This window comes from Sceloporus occidentalis, unplaced genomic scaffold (genome assembly GCF_023333645.1).
Source record: "Sceloporus occidentalis isolate IW3139 unplaced genomic scaffold, rSceOcc1.0.p SCAF_7, whole genome shotgun sequence".
Taxonomy (NCBI): domain Eukaryota; kingdom Metazoa; phylum Chordata; class Lepidosauria; order Squamata; family Phrynosomatidae; genus Sceloporus; species Sceloporus occidentalis.
In genome coordinates, this window is record NW_028316987.1 from 75365699 (window position 1) to 75391877 (window position 26179).

The 26179-nt window shown below is 41.5% G+C and overlaps 1 protein-coding gene across 5 annotated transcripts in view; it reads left to right on the plus strand.

The window, feature by feature from the left end:
• KIAA1217 (KIAA1217 ortholog) overlaps positions 1-26179 on the plus strand; it is a 502750-nt gene that overhangs the window by 231710 nt on the left and 244861 nt on the right. For 2 of the 5 annotated variants that reach the window (XM_089533368.1, XM_089533371.1), the window contains exon 3: positions 13956-14239. In XM_089533368.1, the coding sequence (XP_089389494.1) occupies positions 13956-14239 (284 nt within the window). Of the gene's footprint in view, positions 1-2352; positions 2530-13955; positions 14240-26179 lie in introns of those variants that run through there. The other 3 variants (XM_089533369.1, XM_089533370.1, XM_089533372.1) reach the window with 3 other exon arrangements.

Below are 26179 nucleotides of genomic sequence, written 5' to 3' on the forward strand. Positions count from 1 at the left end.
GGTGAATGGCATAATGCTCAAATTATTCAATTAATGACAATATTTTACAAATCAGAGTGTCAATATCCCCAGTGAATTCTGGATTCTACCATCATTCTGTGCACATTCATCAGGAAGTAAGTCACATTGAATATGATGGGACTCTTCTCCCTTAGTAAATATTCCTAGAATTTCTTGGTTGCTTTGCTTTGTGTTTTCCCCCAACTAATGACCCAATAAACCTGCCAAGACTGTAGCTGTAGCATATTCATTTATTTATTTTTGTATAATTTCGCTTCCAATTCTGCCTAGCTAATTTTCTTCTGGCTCATTGCTTGACATACTTTAGTGTCTTCTTTTATAGTTTTCATGAAAGCTGCAATTATAAATCTTAATTTAATTGTATTTAGAATTTATCAGATGTGATCTTTTGTGAGTCTTTCATTCTTTGAGAATTCAGAAGCAAAGTTCCAAAGCTTTTATCTCTTGCATTAGTTTTGAACTGGTGGGTGGAAACACCCATGGAGAATCTTCAATGTGTACAGCTATAAAAAAATATCAGAGGCCTATGTAGAGCAATATACACTTTGAAAAAAGGACACCTAAATGGGATACAGGAATTCTGTCTTAATTTAGTATATAAATACTAATCAGAATGTTCTCAAGATGGCAAAAGTTACTGATGAGGAAGAACACATAACCTAGAAGAGGCAGCAGCAGGTTGCTTTTGCTTACTAGAGAAGGCAAGCTTCCATCTCTCCTCTCCTTCCCTCCTGCTGAGTTAATGGAGTACAAACTACTTTTGTACTTTGCATTTAGTTTGCAGCAACTGAGGTAAGCTGAAGACAAAGGGGGAAAGTGGGAGGAGGAGAGAGAAACCGAGACATTTTAAAAGCAGTTGAAAAAGTGGGATGATGGGACAGTTGGAAGATGGGAAATGCCATTGACTGCCACTTCCTGAGAAGTTTCCAGAGAAAGAAAGAAACAGTAGTACCCAATGGGCACAAATACAGTGGCAATATCTGGCAGCATGTGTACTGGATTATGACTCTGGAGATCAGGGTTTCAAATTCTGGCTCTACTATGGAAACCCATTGGATTACCTTGGACAAGTCACACACTCTCAGCCGTAGAAGATGGCAATGGCAAACCCCCTCTGAAAAAAATTGCCAAGAGAATCCCATGATTGATTTGCCTTAGGGTCACCATAAGTTGGAAACAACTTGGAGGCATGCAACAAGTCCCAGAAGTACTGCTCTGGTGCTCTTTAGTTAATGTAAATTAATTGTATAGGAATAAACACTTCTAGAAAACAGACACATAGCCCGAAAAAACCACAAAAAACTATAACTGCATTGTGTTGGTTTTTTTACATTTGTAAGCTGCTTTGTATCCCAATTTTGGGACAAAAAAGATATAATAATAATAATAATAATAATAATAATAATAATAGATGAATAGCTGATGAATATTGAAGTACAGTGCGCCCACATCACACATGGGTGCACTGTGCATGGCTTTCAGGTTATGCTGAAAGCCGGGTGATGGAAGAGGCAATGGCCTGTGTGCCACGCCGCATGCACATGCCCCATTATTTATATTTGCCTTATGCAGGACAGTCCGGAACATAAGGAAAGGGTGCACTCTCTCTATATTTTTTCTCAATTTCCAAATGAGCTGATTTTTTTTGTCTCAGAATTTCAAATTTCATATGGAATTATTAGATGACATTTATTTATTTATTTATTTGATTTCTATCCCGCCTTTCTCCCAGAAAGGGACTCAAGGTGGCTCAGAAATAAAAATTCTAAAAACATGTTACAATAAAACCATTTAAAAATATTATCTAAAAACAGTATAAAATTACCGGCATTAAAACCACACTAAATCCATGATGCCCACCCTATATAACAAACACTCAAGCCACCCTATGATTATACTTCTGTGAGAGGTTTATATTTATTGGGAGGGGGAGCATGCATTTTTTTAAAAAACGTGGAGAAACAGTGTTCTAGAGTTGGCAAAGAATTAGCTTAGATTTAGAAACAATATTGTAGAGATGGCAAAGAACCAGCTTAGACTTACAACAATGTTCCAGAAATGGAGGGCAAAGACCTAGATGAGAATCTCTCTGGCAGACAAATCCATCACCTGTTGGGGGCCTCAGAGAGAGAAACCGAGAGACTGGGGTGGGGGTTAGGGGGCTATTTCAGCAACAGCCACAGGAGCCAAGAGGCTCTTTTTTTGCAAGGAGTCCTGCCTGCCAGTCTGGTTGGAAAACCCTGGCCTCTTTTCCAGGCAGGCTCCCTGCTCTCCTGGAATGCAGATCACTTTTGAAAAGAACTTTCTGCTGTCAAGAGAAGGCTAGGTTTTCCTTGACGCTGGGAGGGCGTTTGTCTGGTAGGCTTTTTCTGAGCTTGCAGGTTTTCAACTTTTGAATCGAAAGCTTGTGCTGGAGTTTGAAAAAGTAGGCAGGGACAATGGAGGAAACTGAAAGCCCGAAATCTGAGCCTCTGGAGGCTTGTCCAAGAGACAGCAGAGAGATGAAGGGTAAGTAACAGAATCAGGCAGAGATGGAGTTACATTCAGCATGTCCCTCACTAGAGCTTTTTATATCTTAGTGACAGATTATACCAGGCAGATGCTTTATTTATTATGATGTGGCTGTGACTGTTTTTTTAATGTTTGTTTAAAAAAATTGCCTCTTTTGCTTCACTTTCTCCTGGGAAGGACTTTTTTGAAACACAAAGCAATCTCTGACAAGGGAAGGGTGTGATCCCCCAGAGAATGGGAAGTCATCCTTTTAATACGATATGTTCCAACAATAGGTGGAAGTAAGTTTCCTCCCCATTTTGTTTCACACGATGGTGAACCCACGTTGAGTAAATGGCTGAGCCTTAAGTGTATTCCTTGTAAAGCACATGGGTTTGTTTGGGAAGGCAGGCAGCGACTGGGTATACCAATGTTATGTTATGATCCAATTTGATGGGCCTTGTTTGGTGCAAAGTCTGTCTTTCTAAGAAGAAACATTTTTGGATTGCACAGCATTTGTCTAATTTAAACCTGAGTATTTGTAGACTCCATCTAGTTTTGCTTTGGGGGATGCAGTTCCTGTAGCATTAAAATTTAAGATTTCCACCTCCCCTGTATGTTGCATTTTGTCAACAGAAGCACACTTCACTAATGTTTTAAGTTTGTTGGGCCCCTTTCACACTAGTACTTTTGTTCTCTAGATCAAGAGAAGTAATAGTGCCACTGTATTCTGCTTTGGTCAGGCCCCACCTAGAATATTGTGTCCAGTTCTGGGCGCCACAATTCAAAAAGGACATTGAGAAACTGGAGCGTGTCCAAAGGAGGGCGACAAAAATGGTGAAGGGTCTGGAGACCATGCCCTATGAGGAACGACTTAGGGAGCTGGGGATGTTTAGCCTGGAGAAAAGAAGGTTAAGAGGTGATATGATAGCCCTGTTTAAATATTTGAAAGGATGTCATATTGAGGAGGGAGCAAGCTTGTTTTCTGCTGCTCCAGAGAACAGGACCCGGAACAATGGATGCAAGCTACAGGAAAAGAGATTCCACCTGAACATTAGGAGGAACTTCCTGACAGTAAGGGCTGTTCGGCAGTGGAATGCACTTCCTCGGAAGGTGATAGAGTCTCCTTCCTTGGAGGTCTTTAAACAGAGGCTGGATGGCCATCTGTCAGGGATGCTTTGATTTGGATTTCCTGCATGGCAGGGGGTTGGACTGGATGGCCCTAGTAGTCTCTTCCAACTCTACGATTCTATGATTCTATGATTCTATGAGTAGATTCGGGCAGATCTGTTCCTCCAATACCAAATATGTCTGGAATGGATGTTCCCACTACCTTTACCCCAATTGAACCTCCCTGGTGCAATTTAACCCGGATGATGTTCACACTTAACAAGTATCAATTTAAGATGGAGCCTCCTTATAGATCGCTTTCAATCATTCCTGTGGTTTTTTTTGTTCTGTCAATGACTTTCATATTCACTTCCACTGTTGTCTATGGTGATGTGTCGCTAGTATCCGCTGCAATTATTTTTTCATCAACTGTTTAAACGGAGCCACTTTATTGAACATATTTGATCATTTCCATGTTGTTTTTTTAAAAAAATATCTGACTGAATATGCGCATCTCGTCAATTTGGGAACACAAAGTACCAATGGCTCTGCAAATTAACGGTGTCTAATAATATTGCAGCCATATGGAAAGTACTGTCTGAGGATGGAATGGGGAATGACACCTTGCAAGAGTCAACACACAAATCCCAGACATTGCATATTCTGTCAGTGAAAAGATTAATTATACAAATGCACGTCACCCAAATGACCACCCTATACCAAACATTCATATAATCTAACTTTTTTTTTTTTTTTAAATCAAAACCCCAAATGCTGGCTCCGGCAACATCTGAGCAAAAAGTGCGTATATGAACTTTTGGCTGGAGTGGCGGGAGAAAGCAAAAGGAAAAAAAAAAAAGTGGTAGAGCAAAAATTTGCACATTCTATCACAAACTTAAAAATAATAATAAAAAATTCAACGGCTTTAGCGATGTCCCCCTGTTACAAGAGTAAAGGGATTACACAGACGACAGTTCAGGAACAGAAAACTGGCACCCAGTGCTTGCAAAAAAATGGCTCTGGCCAAGTGGCTGGGGCAAGAGGGGAGGCATGTTTTGCCCAACTGCCCACCTTCTGACCTTTATCCCTCCCCCAAAATGATCCAAGCAGAATCAGGAACAAGTTCACATTTCCCAGCACCACAGAAAAAATGAGTTTTCCAAAAAGAAATGGGGAAAAAGCCTGTAATAAGGGAAATTTGCCCCAGATCCACCTCAATTCAGGTGTGCAAAAACTGGCGCCAGTGGGAACTACCGACTGATTTGCGATCCAGTCTATAATGTAGTGTGAATGACCCCTTGGTTTCTAAACAATAAATGTCAGGACTTAGGGTAGGGATTTTTAAAGGGACTAGGTCTGACAAAAAAATTATTACAATTGCTGCTTCCTGTGGCTTCAAATTCCCAACTTGTATACATAACTTGCATGTTATTTTTTTAAAGAACTGAGGCCCGGAACAGATGGGCCTTTGAGGCGCCCTCATCACATGAGAGGGTTGCCTGGTGGGCAGAGTGCCCATATACCTAGCAGCCCTCACATGTGACAAGGGCACCGCAGCTGCGACGTGCCCACCAGACGTGGCGCGTAATGGTGACATCGCAGCTGCGTTGCTTCCAGACGCACCTTTTTTGTTCCGCAGGAGTGCCACGCAATTTGGTTATTGTGGTGCTCCTGCGGAGTAAAGAGAGGCATCAGGGAGCTGCCTCTTTCTGGCGGTGTCTACCCCGCTTGAGTTAACCTTAAAACAAAAGATATGGTTGTGTGGCTGCATCCAGATGCACTCATATTAGCAAGTGTGTTTTTTTAGTAGTCACTAGTGCGTCTCTTGGAAGTCTAAGCGTGCAGCAAAGAAAATGGTTATATTATTAGTACTACTGTACTACTATTATTACTATTATTTTGTTGTTGTGTGCCTTCAAGTTGTTTTCAACCTACGATGACCCTAAAGCAAACCTGTCACAGGATTTTCTTGGCAAGTTTCTTCAGCAGGGGTCTGTCATTGCCATCATCTGAGGCTGAGACAGTGTGACTTGCCAAAGGTCACCCAGTGGGTTTACATGGCAGAGCCAGGATTTGAACCCTGGTTTCTAGAGTCATAGTCCAATGCCTTCAAGTTGTTTCTGACTTATGGCGACTCTAAGGTGATCTTATCATGTGGTTTTCTGAGGCTAAGATTGTGTGACTTGCCCAAGGACACCCAATGGGTTTTCTTGGCCAAGATGGGGATCACACCCTGGTCTTCGGAGACATAGTCCAATGCTTTCTGCCTTATGGTGACTCTAAGGCGACACTATCATGGGTTTTTGGGGAGCTGAGAGGGTGTGACTTGCCCAAGGACACCCAGTGGGTTTCCATGGCCGAGATGGGAATCAAACCCTGGTCTCCAGAATCATAGACCAACATTCAAACCACTATACCATGCTGGCTCTCATTATTACATACACTTATATCCTGTCTTTTGTCCAATGAACTGAAAGTTACATACAGTGGGCCCTCTCCTAACATGGAGGATCCGTCTGTGCTCGAGCCCCATAGGAACGTGCATGCGGGCGCACATGCCATTGTTTTCCTCCCCAAATGGCTTCCGCGTAAGCTGGAAGCCATGTAAAATGCATGCACACATGGCACAGATGCACTGTATATGGCTTTCCTTCTCACCACTTTATTGTTACAGTAGTCCTGTGAGGGTAGTTAAGAGAGAATGAATGATCAGAACAAGGTCAACCAGTCAGTCTCATGGCCCCATCAAGACCTTAACTGGGATCTCCTGACCCAAATCCAGTATATACTTACAACTAGAGTTGACCTATTAAATCAGTGGAACTTAATACAGGTGTGGATGTCAGTGTTCAGTGGTGCTTGTCAAACCTGAGCCCAGAACCATTAAAGGAAGACAAAGAAAAAGCTGGAAAGCCAGAGTGGTGTAGTGGTTTGAGCCTTATACTATAACTCTGGAGCCAGAGTTTGAATCCGAGCTCAGCCATGTAGACCCACCGGGTGACCCTGGGCAAGTCACACTCTTTCAGCTTCAGAAGATGGCAATGGCAAACCCTCTTTGAAGAAAACCTTCCAAGAAAACCCTATCATAGGGGGTCACCTTAGGGTCGCCGTAAGTCAGAAAGAACTTGAAGGCAAACAACAGAGCAAAAGCTGGCATGAAAGCTAACGCCAAGTCTGTATAGAGCCCCATAGTCTACCACCTGGCTTGTTGCAGCCACCAGTTTAAATAAGCTTCTTTACTGGTGTGGGTGGTCTGCTTCCAGTCATGAGGCTTTTGCTGCTTTCGAAACATTGGGCTTTAGTGACAAGGGGATGGAATCTCACCTGGTACTGTATTCTTTAGAGTCTCACTGTGGGCCTGAATTACATCACTCTTCTACCTATCCCCACTCTGTATTTATAGTAGAGGCAATTGAGATGGATCTTTTTAATGCCTCAAGTCATTGTAACACATTTGGTGTGGAATTATTTGCTCTGTTCCAGGGATGAGAAAGTTTAGTTCTGTTGAGAGCTAATCTATCAGGGGCTGTGTGCCAGTAGTGGCTTGTGTCAGAAGCAGGATGAGGGGGAGATTTCAGCTTTTCCCTTCTTCTGACACCTCCTCTCTCTCTTTCTCTGCCTTATATCCCACCCCACCTATCATACATACCCAGGAGAGACAAATCAGATGTCAGAACTGATCACTACCAGAGCATTTTTTAGGGATGCACAAAATCAGTTTGAGGCCTGTAGGTATCTGCTTCCCCATGGAGCTCTCAGAGACAATGTATTGAGCCCATGGCATTGGGGTGGGGAAAGTGACACTCATGTGCCACATGTGGTCTCAAATGCCTAGATTCCTCCAAGACATTTTTCAAGCTTTCACATGCTCCTCCCCCCAATTATTTTTTCTGGGTGAAATTTTTTACACCCAAACTGCTCAGAACTGCCACATAATGCAGCAGTTTTTCTTCCACTAGTTTTCTGACCCTCAAAGGACCCAATCCCCCCAAAGACCAAAAAAAAACCAAAAAAAAAAAACAACACAAAATAAAACAAAAAAAACCCTGATAAAATACAACATTATCATATACTAAAATACTAAAATAATACACTAATGTTCTAAAATGGTTTCACAATATCTATTCCATTCCATGGATGTATCATAAGCAAACATATACTTAAATGCAAACATCCCTGAGCCTGGGAAAAAGCTAAACTTTGTGTAGTGGAATGTCAAATAGGCTGGGGTATAATGCTGAGCGGCATTTCCAGCTGTGAAAACTCTATCTGAAATTGCTGTTTGTAAATAGTTTTGAAAGCAACTGTTCATCTGTGGTGAGTTAAGAATCCTCCCCAGCAACAAGGCAAAGGAAGTTTTTATAAACTGGATGAGAGTTCAGTTAAAGCTCAATGTATCATGAGTTCTGGATTTACAAATGCTGGCCCCCAACCTTGTGGTGAAGTGGTCTGAGTGTTGCATTAAGACTCTGGAGAGCATGGTTTGAATCCTGGCTTGGCCACGGAAATCCACTGAGTGATCTTGGGCTTATCACACTCTCACAGCCTCAGATGATGGCAATGGCAAACCCACTCTGAAGAAACTTGTCAAGAGGACCTCATGTCAGATTCATCACCTTAGAAAATTTATGAAGGCAAACAACATCAACAATGGCTCTAGTCTTGAGTGTGGGGTATAGTAAAGTTTTGGCAAGGGATTTGCAAGGCAGCATTTTCATTTATTCAGTTTTGAGATGCTTTTGACATATTGGTATGAGTAAATATAGGAGATGTGGGCAGAGGTGGTGTAGTGTTAAAGCACATTTAGTGATCCTATTGATGAAACCAAAATCTAAACAAGACCACTGTTTGTGCACACTTGAAGGGATGTCGTATTAAGGAGGGTACTAGATTGTTTTCTGCTGCTCCAGAGACTAGGACCCGGAACAATGGATGGAAGCTCCAGGAAAAGAGATTCCACCTCAACATTAAGAGGAACTTTCTGACAGTAAGGACTGTTTGACAGTGGAACAAACTCAGAGTGTAGTGGAGTCTCCTTCCTTAGAGGTCTTTAAACAGAGGCTGAATGGCCATCTATAGGGGATGCTTTGATTGGGATTCCCTGCATGGCAGGGGGTTGGACTGGATGGCCCTTGTGGTCTCTTCCAACTCTATTATTCTATGATTCTACCCTCTTGTCCTGAGTACAGATTTCTCATCAGGACTATCAGATGTGTTGGCACTCCCATGTCTTTAAAGGCATTCCATATCCTTTCATGATCTATGTAGTTAGATGTATGGACTTCAATTTCCAGAGGCCACAGCCAATGGAAAGTGATTGTGGAAGTTAAAAGTCCAAACTTTCTACAGATCCATCCCTTTTGTAGAGAAAAGGCCATAACTGAAGCAATCTTTCATACTGTTTGATTAGGTGTTTCTGAGTTGCTCTGCAGACAACTGAGTAAAACTAGCTGTTAACATGGACATTCAATTGTGTTTTTGTGACACAGATAACCAGGGGACCTCAAGGAAGTGCTCACAGTGGTTTTGTTGATATAATGCACTGTTTGCTTTGTGGTTCTTAAATGAAGAGATGTGAATATAACCTAATACTTGAATTACTGCACTGTTGGCTACCCAATAGGCCGTTTCTATTGTCACCCTAAGCTTAGCAAACAAAGAGGGGGGAAATGCCCTGCATTTAGGATGCTCCACATTAAAGTACCAAGGGTAAGCCTTTTCTTTGATGATTTACAGATCCTGTTCTCTCAGTGTGAAGCTTGGCTGCCTCTGAATATTGCAGGGTGACATAGTTGCATATGTACTTTATCTGTGGTAGGTTTCCCCCCTTGTGTTTTCAGACAGGGTTATTCAAAAATTATATAGATTGGATGTTTTTGTAATTATGTTTCACATGGAAAATATTTCTTTCTCCAATGGCCCTCAGAATGTGTGGCAGCATATATATTCTAATCTCTTAACCATATAACAATTTCATATAAAGTGGTCTGGAATGCTGACTAGCTTTTAAAAGTTTTTAGCAGATGCAAATCACCCTTTCAGTCTTTACTTTGAGCCCATTGAAAAATAGCATACCTGAATCCAAAGGAACATTTTCTTTCTTAAAAGGCTTTTGATCCAGGGATACCTATATAAGGAGGCAGTCTTTACCTTTTTCTTTCCCATGCTAAACATATGCCCCATCTTGTCTGATTTTAGAAGCTAAGGAGCGTTGAGCCTGGTTAGTACTTGGAGAGCTGCTGTTATTGTGTGTCTTCAAGACATTTCTGACTTTTGACAACCAAAATCTAATATCACAGGGGTTTCTTGGCAAGGTTTGTTCAGAGTACAGTTGCCATTGCCTTCCTCTGAAGATGAGAGAGTATGACTTGCCCAAGGTCACCCAGTGGGTTTCCATGGCTGAGTGGAATTTCAAACCCTGGACTCTCAGTGTTCTAGTCCAACATTCAAGCCACTACTCCAGCTCTCATTTGGAGGGCAAACCACTAGCGTGTTCTGGTTGTTGCATTGACAAGAGCCCATGGCTTAAAGGTATATTACATACCTTGCAGGCATTCAATCTGTGGCATCTCCAGTAGGGCTAGGAAAGACACCTGCCCCAAACCACGGAGACTTCCTCAAAACACCACCGGCAGAGCTACTTTCATTGCTGCTGATGTTGTTATTGTTCATTTATGTTACCCCTTTCCCCCAGCATTGGGATCCAAGGCAGCTTACAAAAATTAAAACAAGTGAAATTAAAAACAAAAGAGGAAGCAAAACATATAAAAAGTTAGGATTTAAATAAGCTGTACCTAGAATTAAAACTCTTTAAAACAGAGGCATTAAAAGACAAGAGAGAGAAAGGGAGGGGAAGCAGAGCAAACCATAAACTCCATATCAGTAAAATCCCTTACAGTAGTTTTCAATTGCTGACAAAATGACAGCAAGGAGAGAACCATCCTAGCCTTTCCAGGGGAAGGGAATCTCAATGCCTGTGAGCAGCCACCAAGAAGGCCCTGTTCCATCTTTCCTCCAAGTGAGCATGAGAAGGTGTTGGGACTGAGACAAGAGCATCCCGTGAAGTTCTGAGAGCTTGAGTAGTGTCAATATTATGCTAGCTGGACCAGATGGACCAAATAATAGCAATATTGTGCTAGATCAGTGGTTCTCAACCTTTGTTCCTCCATTTTTTTTTTGGACTTCAGATCCCAGAAGCCTCAGCCAGCTTGGTCAATAGTCAGGAATTATGGGAACTAAAGCCTAAAACATCTGGAGGGCCAACGGTTGAGAACACTGTACTAAATGGTCAAATATTATGCTAGATGGACCCCCACTGTCAGTCTAAAGCAGAGTTTCAAAAATCTGCCCTAATGGGCCTTGGAGATCCTCTGGAATGGTACTTTTCAGGCTATCTGATGTGACGAATTGGCAATTATTTTTTTTTCTATTGTGCCAATGACCAGCATCATATTTATGTCCATTGACTATAATTGTTTCTTTCTTTCTGGGAAATCTGCCAGGGACCAGCTGGTAGTGGCTCAGGGACTAGCATCAGTCTAAGAACCACCATTTTGAGTAACATTGTTCTAAAACACTGTTGATGAGAAATGTTTTGGATTTCTGAGGGGCGGCCTGGAGCTGCCCGTTTTCCCTCTAGAGGAAGCCCAGAGCAACCAAATTGCACGGGCTCCCTCAGCACCAAAAAGAATCCGCTAAAAGTGGGTTCTTTTTGGCACATGCAAGCCCCGCTGTGCACTGTGTCACGTCAATGACGCAAGCGCAGCACCTCAAATGTGGACGTGGTGCTGCTCTTGTGTCATCATGGCGGCCCCCATATGGACGGGAGGCTGCCATGATGGTGGTGTCCGTACGGACTAGGGTTCAGGAGCGTGTGGTTGCTGCGCGCTCCCGAACCCTAGAATCACCGTGGACATGCCCCTTCCCGACCATCTGTCTTGGGCCATAATTAGATATCTTGGAAATGGAACGCAAGTTCAAACATGAAATTCATTTATGCTTCATGTATATCTTATCCACATAGTATGAATGTAATTTTATGCACAATATACACAATATTTTATAAACAATATTTTCAGTAATTTTGTGCATAAAACAAAATGTGTGTACACTGAATGATCAGAAAACAAAAATGTCACTATCTTAGCCACTCATGTGGAAATGTTTGGAATATTTTAGATTTTGGAATTCTGGATAAGGGAGACTTAACCTGTACTAGAGCTCTCCAGCAGAGAAGTCTAAGTATCTCACCAAACTAAAAATTCCAAGACACCATAGGCTGGAACCATGGCAGTAAAATGCTATCAAATTGCTATAATTGTGTAGTATAAAAAGGAATAAAGAAATCTGATAACATCTCTAAGATTAACTAGTTATTCTAGCATAAACTTTCAAGGACTCCATTCTACAGCATTAGATGCAATGCTATTTGATCTCATCCTCAAATAATAAAGCTGTGCCAGTGTATTTATGTGCCTGAATGCAATCTGGCCATTTGGGTCAGGAGACAGAGCTTCACTAGACACCACCCAGCCTGCATATCTCCTTGCACCATGTCCAAAAAAGTACTTATGCTGGTTATGCAAACGTCTGTCATCAAGAGGGTTCTTGCCAGTGACTACAATGCCATGCACATTTAGGTGGAAACAGAACCCATTTTCAAATAATTGTATAGAAGGTAAATTGCATGGTTCCAGTCCTAAGCTTTTGTACAGTATATGGAAGAAATTCTCACTGAAATTAACATCTAAAAAAAGCGGACATGGTAAAACATGGCTACCATTATACAATAAATCAGCTGTGGGGTGGCTAGTTAGTTGGCTTAAATCCCATAGAGCTCAATTGGATTTAAGCATTGAATAACCAGTACAGTTTAAGTATCCCTTATCCCCAAATCCAAAATGTTCAAAAATCCAAAACCTTTATCGTAGATGGCTGAGATAGTGACACCTTTGCTTTTCTGATGGTTTATTATACCCCAAATTCATGTGCAAAATTAACTTTAGGCTATGTGTATAAGATGTATATAAAACATAAATGAATTTTATATTTAGGCTTGGCTCCCATTTCTAAGATGTCTCATTATGCATATGCAAAATATTCTAAAATCTAAAATCTGAAACGATTCTGTTCCCATGCATTTCAGATACAGGATACTCAACCTGTATTTCTAATCATGTGCACATTTTTCCAAAAGTAAACCCAATTGAATTCAACTTCTTGCTCTGAAGATAATTATGCAGAAGATTGGGCTGCACAAATAATTAATTTTAAGAAGATCTGAAGATGTGCATCAATAGCAGATCATGTTATGAATAAACTTGAGAAACATTTTTAGTGTTTACATTTCTCCTTTTGCTGTCCACTGACCAATTTTTCCCATATGTATTGGATAACATGTCTTCAACATGCATTTTTCTTTTTGGGGCCCTGAGGGATTTGTGTTACTCAGTTACCTGCAGATAAGTTACCTCCAGCATCCATGCAATGCTTTTATTCATTCCACAAAGATCCATAATAGGCAAGCCTCAAAGTAGAATTTTTAAAGTTGTAAGAGTTATCTGACTTTTCTTCCTGTTATCTCCCCCCTCCCCCATTGCATAGGCTTGCTTTTATTTCATTTCTCAAAAGAATGGTTTATTGAAAAAGTGACACTATATTTTCCAGTCTACTGTCTTGGAGAGGCATAAAATCCAAGCGAGATCCATGAAATTTAAAACCAAGGCTATAGTCTGAAAATGTGTGTGTGTGTGGGGGGGGGGGGGGGAATAGAAGGATAGGGAGAATAGAGAAGTGCTTTTCTTGTTATTTTACAGAAGTTTCAGAACATGTTGAAAACACACTGAAAAAAAGATTAAGGATTTCAGCTCCACTTTATGAAAAGAATTTTATCATCTGGATCTTGAAGGAAAACTCATTACAGTCCCATTAAAAAGTATTGGAGTGTTATGATGAAAAATATATTTTTTAAAAAAATGTCCTGTAGATTTTCAACCTTAAAGAAGAAGAAAGTCTGCCACTTCTTTCCCCATTGCTGCTTGAGAATAGAGGACAGCATAGCAAAGACAAGTTTCCTTAATTGTCCATTTTCAATGCAGCAATACATATTATTTTTATACAGTATATGCAAATTACACTTTTAGTAGCTATTTCATTTAAAATCAATACTATATATTTCTCTTTAAACAGAATAAACTGCAACCTTGTATGGTTTTCTCAAAAAGAGACTGAACAGTACAATTTTGTTCCCTCATAGGCCCAACCATTTAGAGACATTAAAAAAAATACCTTGCTTTTTAAAAATAATAATAATACTTTGCATTATTTATTTGCAGACCAGGGGAAAAGCAATTTGCGTGGAGCTTCGTTAGACGATGCCGATTGTCTATGGCCTAAGGAACTCATTGCTTCTGGAAACAGCCAGACATCCAGTTCAAAGGGAGGTCGCAACATTCCTCGGAGACACACTGTAGGAGGCCCTCGGAGTTCCAAAGAAATTTTGGGAATGCAAATATCAGATATGGACAAAAAGAGAGAGGCGTTCCTGGAACATCTAAAACAGAAATATCCCCATCATGCCACTGCTATAATGGGCCACCAGGAAAGACTAAGAGATCAGGTAAGAAAAACAAACAGGATTGTTAAGGATTTGTTGGATTTGAGAAGCAGACATGTATTGACATTGTTAACATGGTTCTTGTGCTGAAAGTCCATGCGCATATCTGTCATTGAAGGCATAGAGAATCCAGTAATCAGGAAACTAGAACTTCTGATTCCACTCAGATACAACTAAATCCAGTGCCACCTACCATCTAGATTATGTGACAACATTATCATGAACTGATATTTTACTATTATTGCTATTATTAAATGAAGATCTTTATGCTCAGTGGGCACTGATGGTGGTGATATCGAAACCAATATACTTTCAGAAATTCTAAATAGAACTTGGATTTTATCTACCTGCTCCAAGGGCTTATAAGATATCCCTGGAACAGGTGGATAAAATAAACCTTGCCATTCAGTGCTGGGAAAATAAACAGCAGAATCACGTGCTGCATCTTTGGTTGATGTGTGCCATTTCTAATTGCGGGCAAGAAAGAGGCGGTTTGCAGTGAGTATGTTTATGAAAACAGATTTACAAAATCAACATATTAGAGAAATATTTTAGCCTAGTTTCCTCCCTCACATTATTGTTAATGATTTTAAAAAAATTATTTGGAAGGCTTAAAAATAAATAGATGAACATTCAAAGATGCGATCCAATTCTTAACCTGAAGTGTGTTGTGAAGATGAAATATTTATTACTGCCTGAATGTATCCAACCTATGAAGAATTACCAACTGTAAGAGTCTCAGGGTCTTTGGCTATTTGCCATGGATAATTAAAGGCAATGCGGGAAGTGAACCAAACAATTATATATATATATATATATATATATATATATGGAAGTAGCAACAAGAGTCTTTTGTTGGATCCATCGTGTCTAGGTTCCTTTCAGAGCATGCAGTTGACATGGATCTCTTCTTAGTTTATTACATGTATGGTTTTTGAAATTTAATGATGCTTTGGCCAAATGTCTGCAGTGATAAATAGGGGCTTGTGGGTGCCAAAGCTTGAAAGCAAAACATTACAAGTAATAATGTTGCATGTGATGTTACTTTTTACGAGTAACAAGGACATAATTATATTGGCTTGGTCCAGACAGGCCAAATGCGCCGTGCTGGCGGCGTACTAGGGTTAAGGGACTGCGCAGCAACTGCACGGTCCTTAACCCTCATACGGTGCAGCGGTGTCACAATGTGACATGATGGACGCATAGCATCCACATGTCGCGCCGCCATTGTGACGTCCTGAGTGCGGCATTGGCACACTCGGGCGTCACAAGCGTGGCACAAAAAGAATCCACTTTTCACGGGTTCATTTTTCTCCGCAGGGAAGCCACACGGTTTGGTGGCTGCAACTTCCCTCCGGGGGGGGGGGGGAGGCGCCGGCAAGCCTCCCTTTTTGTTTTACAAAGTAATACAACTGGTAATCACATTCCTTTTTTTAAAAATGTGTTGGGCAAAATCTACTCTATAATTCTAAAATACTGGGATTTGATGTTCATTGGGGACGAATGGGACCATTTTTCAATTTTTGAAGTAGCATTACATGAATGAGGATCGACTTCAGGAGAGTTAACAACAATTAATAGTAGGACTAGTTCACTGTTGCTAAGAAGTAGGACATTAATTACTGACTAATTAATTAATATATTAGTAACTGACATAACAAAAATAATGCTCCAAGCTCTGTTGAGTTCCTGGAAAACCAGAATGAGCATGCTTTGAAGTGAATTTTCAAAACTGTGTTGTGGTGTAATATCTGAATTATATCATACTATGGGCCCATTCACACTACCAAAAAAAATCGGTTCTCAAACCGATTCAATCACGTGAAGTTCATACTCACCCCGAATCTCACACAAGCGAATCCGAGGCTTGCACACCTGTTCTGTGGTAAATGGCCCCTAGCGCGGTGTTTTTGAAATCGGCACAAATACCGTTTCTTTTGGAAAACCCCGGGTCCTGGGAATGAGAACTTGGCCTCGATCACGATCGAGGCAAATTGAGGGAGGGATTTAGGTCAGAGGGTGGGCAAAGGGCAAGGCATTTCCTCCCCTCATCGGAGGGGAGGGGGAGGAGGAAAGAGCCCTGGGAAGAAGGGAGCAAGGGAAGGCATTCTTTAGGAGCCTCTTTTCCCTGCATCCCCTGCCCAAAGCCCTCTGTCGCTGGGCATTCCTTCCCTTGCAGGAGGAAAAAATTCAGGTCACGAACGGAGCTCACGTCAGGCAACCCCCCCCCCCCCTTTTCAAATTCAAACAATTTTTTTTTGAGCAAATATTGTTTGTATTCCAGAGGCAGATAGAGCTGGGCTTGCATTTTATATCCTTGGATCTCCTTGCTTTCTGCAGAGGGGGAAGCTACAAATGTTGCAAACAATCAATGTTACATTTTTAACAATTTTTTTTGAGCAAATATGCGCATGATTTGTCTTCTTGAGCAGATACAGCAAGGGAAGCAAAGGGAAAGCTAATGTTGCTTTTAAAAGCATAAAAAAAATGCATGGCAATCCCATCCTTTGCCTGGGACAGGGGCAGATCTGACCCAAAAGCCCACAGGTTTATAAAAAGAGAGAAAGAGAGAGAGGCATCTCTCTCCCTGCTTCAGCCGCTGAAACCCCTGTGCCTGGCTCTTTAAAAAGGGAGGACACTTTCCCCGATGCCCTGCAAACGTCACCATGACGATAGCTTGATTGGCAGCGTCCACCTCGCCAGCAGACACAGAATGCATTCGATTTCTAATTTGCAGATCAAAATGCATTCGATTTCAAATTTGTAGTGGGCACTTGCTAATGGAGCAATTCGGGGGAGGGGCATCCGGATCAGCCCGGTTCCTTCCACGTCTTTTATACCAGTCTGAATGGGGCCTGTGATAGTTGCTGCATTTCCAGAGGCAACTACAACCAGGGATAAGACAAAAACTAGAGCAAACAAACACAAACAAATACAGTTGGCTCTCCACATTTGCAGCTGTGACTTTTGTGGATTTGATTAATATGTTATCTCCAGGAATTTCTAGGTTCTCCATCATGAAGTTCTCCATAGAGACCACACTGGAAGACCTAGAGATTCTTAGAGAAAACACTTTTCTAGGAATTTGTAGGTCCTCTAGTGCAATTCTGCGGTCAATTTCTGCCTGATGTTGGCCTAGAGGAGCAAGAGGTTCCTAGAGAGGTGTTTCCTCAGGTTAAATTAATTTTTTGTGGGTTTTTTATGCCCTACACCCCTAATCCCAACAAATGTGGAGGACCTTCTGAAGTTCAGAGCTATGGTTTACTAGATGAGTTATGGTTCACAGTTCTAGCCCTAGTAGCTCCTGAAATTCTTTTACTGAAGTAATTTCTTGTACATTCATTAGTTGGCAACCCATAAGTAACAGGGAAATATTTGCTGTTAATTATGGGTTGCCAAATGATGAACCTATCTCTAGGCTAACCCACAGTCATGCATTTTAGATAGCACTTCCTTTGATGGTGGTCAGGAACCAGTATGGCACTTGATAATAAAAGCCAAACATACACAGTTGTTTTAAGAGCTGCATTGCTTTTCTGTTGAATTCCAGGTGTAATTCAAATAAAGCACACAAATATGCCATTTGATCTTAGAACAATTAAAATATTCCCTGATGGTTCAAATTCCCTTTCAATAATTTGATTTAGCTTTACTTGTTTAATGTATCTGTTTTAGCACCCAGCTGTTTATGTGAGCTGTCTTACTGGTGAGGGCTTAGCAGATACTGTTGGTGTCAAAGTGTGATTATGTTTTAATGTAAAACAGAGATTCTTGACCAGCCCAGATTTCAAAGAGTCTGTTATTGCAAATATCTTCAAAAGATTTCAGGACTGCAGAATGAGATCTGTTTTTTCTTTTCCTCTGCATTTAGAAAAATGCAGTCAAAGAAAATCTGCATAGTTGACTCTACCAATGTTTTGGGGTCTAAAACACACTGCAGAAATAATTCATTTTGAGACCATTTTATCTGTCCTGGTTCAGTGATAAAAATCCTGTGAACTATAGTTTCTTGTGGCACAGGGCTCTGACAGAGAAGGCTAAATATTTCACAAAACTATAGTGCTCAGAATTCCCTAGCATTTTAGCCATGGCCATTAAAGCAGTGCCAAATTGAATTATTTCTGCAGTGTGTTTTGGCACTTGAGTATGGAATATATCATTATGAATAGAGGGATGAAAAAGTGGAAGACAAATATAGGCTTTTGTTTAACTGGAAAAACATTTCCAAGTTAATGCAATTTAAATTATAGACACAGAAAATGCAAACACAGGTGCACTGATGCTGATGAAAATGGTCACAATGGAGATGATTCTGTCTATATGTTTTATTTTAAAACCTATTTTTACAACTATTTATTCAGTTAATTATTTGATATATTTTTGAGCCTTCTGTCCACTGGGCTTGTGACAGCATTCAGGATTAAAATAAGAGCAAACCAAAGGCATAATGAGAAGGAAATTTAGGGCAAGATCAGATATTAAATGTATTTATTTATAGGTACTATGTTTATATCCTTTTTCCCTGTGAGCATATAAGGCTCTTTTCCTACCCACTTCAAAACAGTCATGGGGTCAAGCTGAGTATGGGCTAAAATCTAGATCTTCCAAACCCTTGTGTAACACTCTAACCACTGCAACACACTCTGCGTGTGGGTAGGGTTGCCATCCCCAAGGACCTCCAAACCGGGACAAATGTAGGACAGTGTTTTAAAATGTAGGACCTTTTTTTAAAAAAAATTCCTGGCCAGGAAATTAAAAAAAAAGGTCCTACATTTTAAAACATTGTCCAATGCCTCGCTGGGGCCTGGGAGACAGTGTCTCGCAGGCCCCAGCGAGGCCTTGGAGGACTCCGCGATCGCGGAGCCGCTTGAAGGCTTCGCCAGGGCCTTGGGAGATAGTGTCTCCCAAGCCCCTGGCAAGGCCTTCCAGGGCTCCGCGATCGCCAGCTCAGGCTTCCTCCCAGGCCGGGAAGGAGGCGGAGGCCAGCTCCCATGCGGCGATCGCCACGATGGGAGCAGTCTCCGCTTCCTCCCCGGCTTAGGAGCAAGCCTGGGCCTGGCTTCCAGGCCGGGAAGGAGGCAGAGGCCGGCTCCCATCGTGGCGATTGCCGCGATGGGAGCAGTCTCCGCTTCCTCCCCGGCTTAGGAGCAAGCCTGGGCCTGGCTCCCAGGCCGGGAAGAAGGCGGGGGCCGCTCCTCATCGCGGTGATCGCTGCGGTGGGAAGCGGCCTCCTCCTCCTCCCTGGCCTCGCGCAGGCCTTGGAGGACCCCGCGGCCGGAGCTCCGACCGCGGAGCTGCCTCCAAGGCCTCGCTGGGGCCCGGGAGGGAGTGTGTCCGCGGCTGGAGCTCCAACCGCGGAGAGCCCTCCCAGGCCTCAGCAAGGCCTTGGAGCCTCCACGGGGGCTGAGGTGGCCGCGGTGGGCGGGGCCGTCCCGGTTTGGGCGCCGGACCGGGACCGGGACGGCACCGCCCAAACCGGGATTGTCCCGCCCCCCAGCGGGATATGGCAACCCTACGTGTGGGATATGTAGCAGGGAGCAAGCATATACATCATGTCATATCCCACTTGGCATGCCCGCCTCACCAATACATGTAAAGTTAAGTCCAGATAAAATGCAAGTGTCTGGGAGTAGGCATATCAGATTTTATATATGCATTCCTTATTTAAAAGCTACAGCTCTTAAGGAATCTATGACCATTGGACATGTAAGGCATGTACATTGAACAAGTTGTGACATTTGGGCCATTTCACACTACACAACTATAGCACTGTGATTCCATTTTAACTGCCATGGTCCTATCCTGTGGAATCTGGGGTTTGTAGCTGGTGAGGCACTAGAGCAATTTGGCTAAGAATTCTAAATACTCCTCTTTTAAACTGCAAATACCAAGATTCTACTGGATGTTGTCATGGCAATTGAAGTGGAATGATAGCTTTGTAATTGTGTAGTGTGAAAGGCCCCGTGTTTTATTCCCTGCCAACTGTGTGGTCCAGTATAGTGACACATAGCCTCTCTCTCAAAGGAGCCTTAAGTCTGAGCTAACTGCATTTTAATTTTGAGTTGGGGCCAAATTTGAGAAGGTATTTTAGCTGACACCTGAAAGAGAAACAAAATCAGAGGAGCAATTGATTTGGAATGGGGGCTGAAGCGATTGAAAGGGAAGGTAAGGATTCCCCATGTTCACTCAGAGTCAGGGGAGGCTTCTAACATTATTTTGGACCATTTTCTCTCCCCCCCCCCCCCCAAAAATATCTTGTTTCTTTTTTAATAACAAAGACAGTAGCTTTTATAACAAAAAATGCATTTCTTTTTAATGAAAAGAAGAAAATGTGGGGTGGAGAGTAAGAAAACGTTCCTCATGCACACACCTGAGAATTGTCAGTCTGCTCTCCTTCCAGCCAAACCATGTCAGCGATCATTTGGGGAAGGGTCAGCCTGAGAAACTGAACCCAGTTAAACACTCATGATAGATGATAAAAAAAGAAAAAAATATGGCTCCTGAGGTATTACATAACTTCAGGCCAGTCACAGAAAAGGCTTTATCTTCTTGCAGGACAGTCTGATCTCAGCTGACCATGGGATTATTGTTGATCATACTGAACATGAACCAGGATTGTGATGCTGCAGCAAGGAAGGCAAATACAATCCTCCCTGCATAAAAGTATTGTTTCCAAGTCGAGGGAAGTAATAGTACCATTATATTGTGTGCTGGTCAGGCCTCATCTGGAGTATTGCATTCCATTCCAAGTGTCTCATTTTAAGAACGATATAGACAGGTTGAAGCAGCTTCAGAGAAGGGCAACAAGGATGATAAGAGATGTGAAGAACAAAACATATGAGGAAAGGTTGATGGATCTGGGTGTGTTCATCTTGGTGAAGAGAAGAGAGGAGACATGATTTTACCCTTGAAATACCTGAGGGGTTGTCACAGAAAGGAAGGGGCAAGCTTGTTGTTTGCTGTCCCAGAGGGTAGGACTACTGGTTTTAAATTACAAGAGAGTAGATTTTATTGAAAATTAGAAGGAACCTCTTTATAGTAAGTAGTTTGGCAATGGAACCAGTTAACTAGAGAGGTGGTGGGGTCTCCTCCTCTGGATGTCTACAACAGATAGTTGGGCAGCTGCCTGCTGGGGATGCTTTAGCTGGAGATCCTGCATTGAGCAGGGGGTTGGATAGCCTATGAGGCCCCTTCTAGCTCTATGACTCTGACACCCAAATGAGGTTGACCTTTGAGAGAGGCACATGAGTACAGTTCAAGTGTTGAGACATTAGGTAATTTGAACACTACATCATTTTAACCATTTGATACTATTTCATCTGTAAGGACTCCATTTTTTAGAATGTAGTGAGGTAGTCTGAAATCTCAGCAAGAGTGCTCTAGTGCCTCACCAAACTACAAATCCCAAGATTCCAGAGGATGCACATTGCCTTATTAGTGCGGTGCCAGAGTTCTGTAAAAGTGATATTGTGAAAGAGATTATATTTTACATGGAAGAAAGGCTTTCTTGAGAACAGCGCCTCATTTTATAATTCTCATGGGAAACACTGGCGGTATGCTAACATTTATTTCAGCAAGCATTATGTGATGATGATGATGATGATGATGATGATATCCTATGTAACATAAGAAAAAAAAACTAATACACACACATCTGAGAAAATGGAGATTTGAAAATTAAAAACAAGGTTTCCCAGACATGTTATCCTATTTAAACTTACCTACTTCCTCAGATGCAATGTTGAGAGGTATTACATATGCTGCAGGAAATGCATGTGTCACACTTGGGTGTCCCAAAGTAGTTACACTGAACTCAAAATTCTTGTTTCATACCCACTATTGCAAATTTCTACCTACTACTAATGACTTTAAACAAGGAAAGTTACTTTTTGGACTGTAAGTCTCAGAATTCCCCGTGGCAGCAGGGCCACTAATCCAAAGCAGTAAGTTTTTGAATCTCTGCTAATGGCTCTCTTTCCTCTTAAACATCAAGATCTCTAGATGCTTCCCTTGGTGCTTTATTGATTGTGCTTGTTATCTTTACAATGAACATTAGTTTCTGTGTGGAGAATGCAGGGTGCAAGGTGAAGATAATGCACAAATTGCTTTTCTTTAAAAGAGACTCTTTTGAGATTAGATCTTTCCTGAGTCATGTAAATATTTGGTTCCAATGGTGAAGATATTTGCAAGCCAAGTTTGAACAGACTACTGCAGGGACACTCTATACATTTGGCAATTTGATCTTTCTGGAGCCAATAAACTACAGAAAGAATGCAGTAACTGTGTTTGCTGTTTGTTTTAAAATGTGTCACACTTGCTAATTTATTAAGATCACAGTCACAAGCTTGCTTTCTTGGGAGTCAGTCCTACTGGTTTTCAGTGAGGCTTACTTCTGTGTAAACATGCATGCATGGTGTCAAAAGTAAACCTCCTGTTTGTATGTTTTGTTCATAATCAGGCCTAAACTCTGTGTATAATGAGCATGTAAACATCAGAGCAATGCAATTCCTCAAAGGTTCTCAGGCTGTGTTCATGGCATGTTTGTTTTGTACCATTTCTCCCCATAAGTAGAGATGTATTTAAAGACAGTTTAAAAAACAATTGTTCTGTGTGAGATTTTTTTTCATGACAAGCTCTCATATAATTAGTCACGTTTGATTTTTCATCTGTCATAACATTGCAGGTTTGTTGTTGTGTGCCTTCAACAGTAAGCAATAGCAAGTACATTTCTATACCGTTTATCAGTGCACTTAAGCACTCCATAAGTGGTTTACAATGTGCAATTTTATTGCCCCCAACAAGCTGGGTACTCATTTTAGCAACCTATGGAAGGATGCCAGTCTGAGTCAACCCTGAGCTCCTGACTGTTATTGAACTCACAACCTTGTGGTTTATGAGTGAATGACTGCACCACCAGGGCTCTTACTTATACAAGTCGATTCTGACTTCTGGAAACCCTCAGACAAACCTATCATGGGGATTGCTTGTCAAGATTATTTCAGAGGAGGTTTGCCATTGCCTTCCCCTGAGGCTGAGAGAGTGTGACCTACCCAAGGTCGCCCAGTGGGTTTCATGGCCAAGCTGAGAATCGAACCCTAGTCTCCAAAATTGTAATCCAACACTCAAACCACTACACCACACTTACTTGCTATATATGTGTGTGTGTGTGTGTGTGTGAGAGAGAGAGAGAGAGAGAGAGAGAGATATTGCATGTACAGCATTATAAGCAACAATAATATTTTCCACACTTCAAGAAATATGCCTACAGTCTGTCCTGTACGTAGTGGGAGCCATACTGAACCCTCCTTTCCCATACTCCTAGCCCACTTCTGGTTATCCAGAACAGTTGATTTGGGTGGGAAACAGCTTAAATTCTGAAGAATTATAGGTTGGGTTTTCTTCACCTCCCCAAGAAGTTGATTTTCACATACTGCATTTACTCAACTATAAGTAAACCTCATATATAAATTGAGGGTAGGTTTGGGGACCAAAATTATGAATTTTGATATGACTCATGGATAAGTCAGGGGTAAAACATAGGGGCATGTAACAAAGGATCTAAAGGATGAAGTAAGGAGAGCAAAGCCAAACAACTTAAAAAATTCCAGCAGACATAACTGTCTGTGCTCACCCTAAAGGCTGGATGGATTGGGGGGGGGCAGGGGGCGGGCAATGCTTCCAGGAGAGATTACACTCTTGCTTTTCATTAGAAGATGGTTCCATGAGTATATATAGTAAGTAATTCCTCTCCAGATTGAGAGATGCTGTGGGGAATCTGCCCCTAGAAGTTCTTTGTGAGCCCCTGTAATTATTCCCCTCCACTGAAGGAGAAAACTGTTGATTCCACACAACCTATTTTGAAACAGCCCCCAAAATACTTCCAGTATTAAAATAAGTTTTAGCAGCCAGTCCAGTTGGATTTTGCACATAAAACAGATTCTGTACATAAAATGAAACCTTGCCCACTGCCTGATGGAGGGAGGCAGACACATGGACAGTTGTCTCACAATGTTTAGTTTTGTCATAAGGTTGGAACAAAATAGGTAGTGTTTTTACAAGTCTGCTGTGGGGATTCAGGGCCTTATAACACAAGGTTTTCTCCTTGTATTATTGTGTTTTTCAGTGAAACTCTGTTGTTGCACATCCTGAGAACCATTTCATGATGAAAGTGGCTGTTTGCACTAAAGCATCACTGCACACACCTGCCCACCCTGTTTCATTGTTAGGCACACACATATACACAGATTCTCCCCCCCCCCCCACACACACACATATAAGACACCATGCAGTTACAGTATTGTTCACCCCACAACCTAGTCACCAGAGCTTCCCCAAAGCAGTGAATGTGGCGGTGGTGGTGGGGAAATTTGCATGCATGTTGACTGAGGAAGCTTGCAAAGGACTAGTGTCTCCTTTTAGGTGGGGGCAGAGAGAACTGTCTGTTGCAGACAGAGACATGGCACATATGTGAACATGCAAAAACATATACACAAAGATGAGAACTGTGTTGGAGGGCTGAAAGCCACTCATCTTTGGCTTTATTGTTATGTTTCCCCCACCCAAAGCATGTCCATTAGACCGTCCCCAAACTCAGCATAAAAGCACAGTTAAACTTTTGCACAACACTTCATATAACACAACAAAAGTGAGAAAGGTGGTCATTAATAGATTTTTTTTTGTTTTTAAAAAAATGCTTTTCAAATGATCTCTCATACTGCAACCTTGGAAGAACTGAGGTGTCATGTGAGAGATGCCAAGTGAAATTATCCCAGTGCTATTGTGCTTTATGGCCTTGTGCAATAAGTATCTCAGTCCTGAAAACAGCATCTCAAAATACTAAATCTTATGAAGTAATGAAAAGGAGGAAAGGATGGGTTTGGATATTTGCAAGCAGATTCTAGAAAATACTAGATTTTTCGTTTGGAATCACTGCTGAAGATCAGCTTTATGATCATAAGATTCCCAGTGACTCATTCTGATGTGTTTTGTATCTTTGTAGTTGTGCTGGCCAAATGGCCGTAATAAAGTTGTTGTTGTTGTTGTTGTTGTTGTTATTATTATTATTATTATTATTGTATCTTTGTAGCCTTTGTGTGTGGGTTGACCTTAAGAAACTTGTCCAGGACCTCACCCTTTTTTTCTTCTGAATGCTGTATTGGGATATAATCATATCTATTGTGATCCCTCTGGGAAGCTGCCTGAAGGAATTACAGCTAGGATCTTCCCATATTTTTCATCTTTCCTTACACCTGTAGCCTATTAAAGAGTTTTGGCCATGATCCTGAGAAACTGAAAATACACGGACAGGCTACTCCTGAAGTTTCTTCAATTTTTATAAGCAGTCATGTGGACTTTATTTGAGTGAGGTGCTTTTAGAAAGGAATCCACAGAACCTGTGCAATGCTCACAGTGGTATAGTAGCTTTTGTATAAATGCTGCTGCTTATTGTGATAGTACACATAGCCATACCTCCAAGGAGAGTTCAAAAGTTAGCAAATCAGTTCTAGCAATTTTTGTCTCCACCAGGAACAGTTCTTTTGTAAATGTAACGGTTCTTAATTGCACTTTCAAGACAACACCACTCCAAAATAGTTTGTCTGACAACTGGAGGAAGTTGAAATAAAGTATGGTGGCCCTTAGTATCCATTGGGGTTTGGTTCTATGACCTACCATCGATACAAAAATCCATAGATGCTCAAGTCTGATTAAATACAGTGGCATAGTAACATTGTGCTCCTTATATAAAATGGCAAAATCAAGATTTGCTTTTTGGAATTTATATAGTTTAAAAAATATTTTAAAGCCGTGGATGCTTGAATCCATGGATATGGATGACTTGCTGTACTGTAGTCTGAAGTACTGAAGTCTGGAGGTCATCCCTACTTCAAAATTCCCAGTGTTTTCAACCCTGCGTTGGGCTGGTTTCACTACAGCACTTGGGTG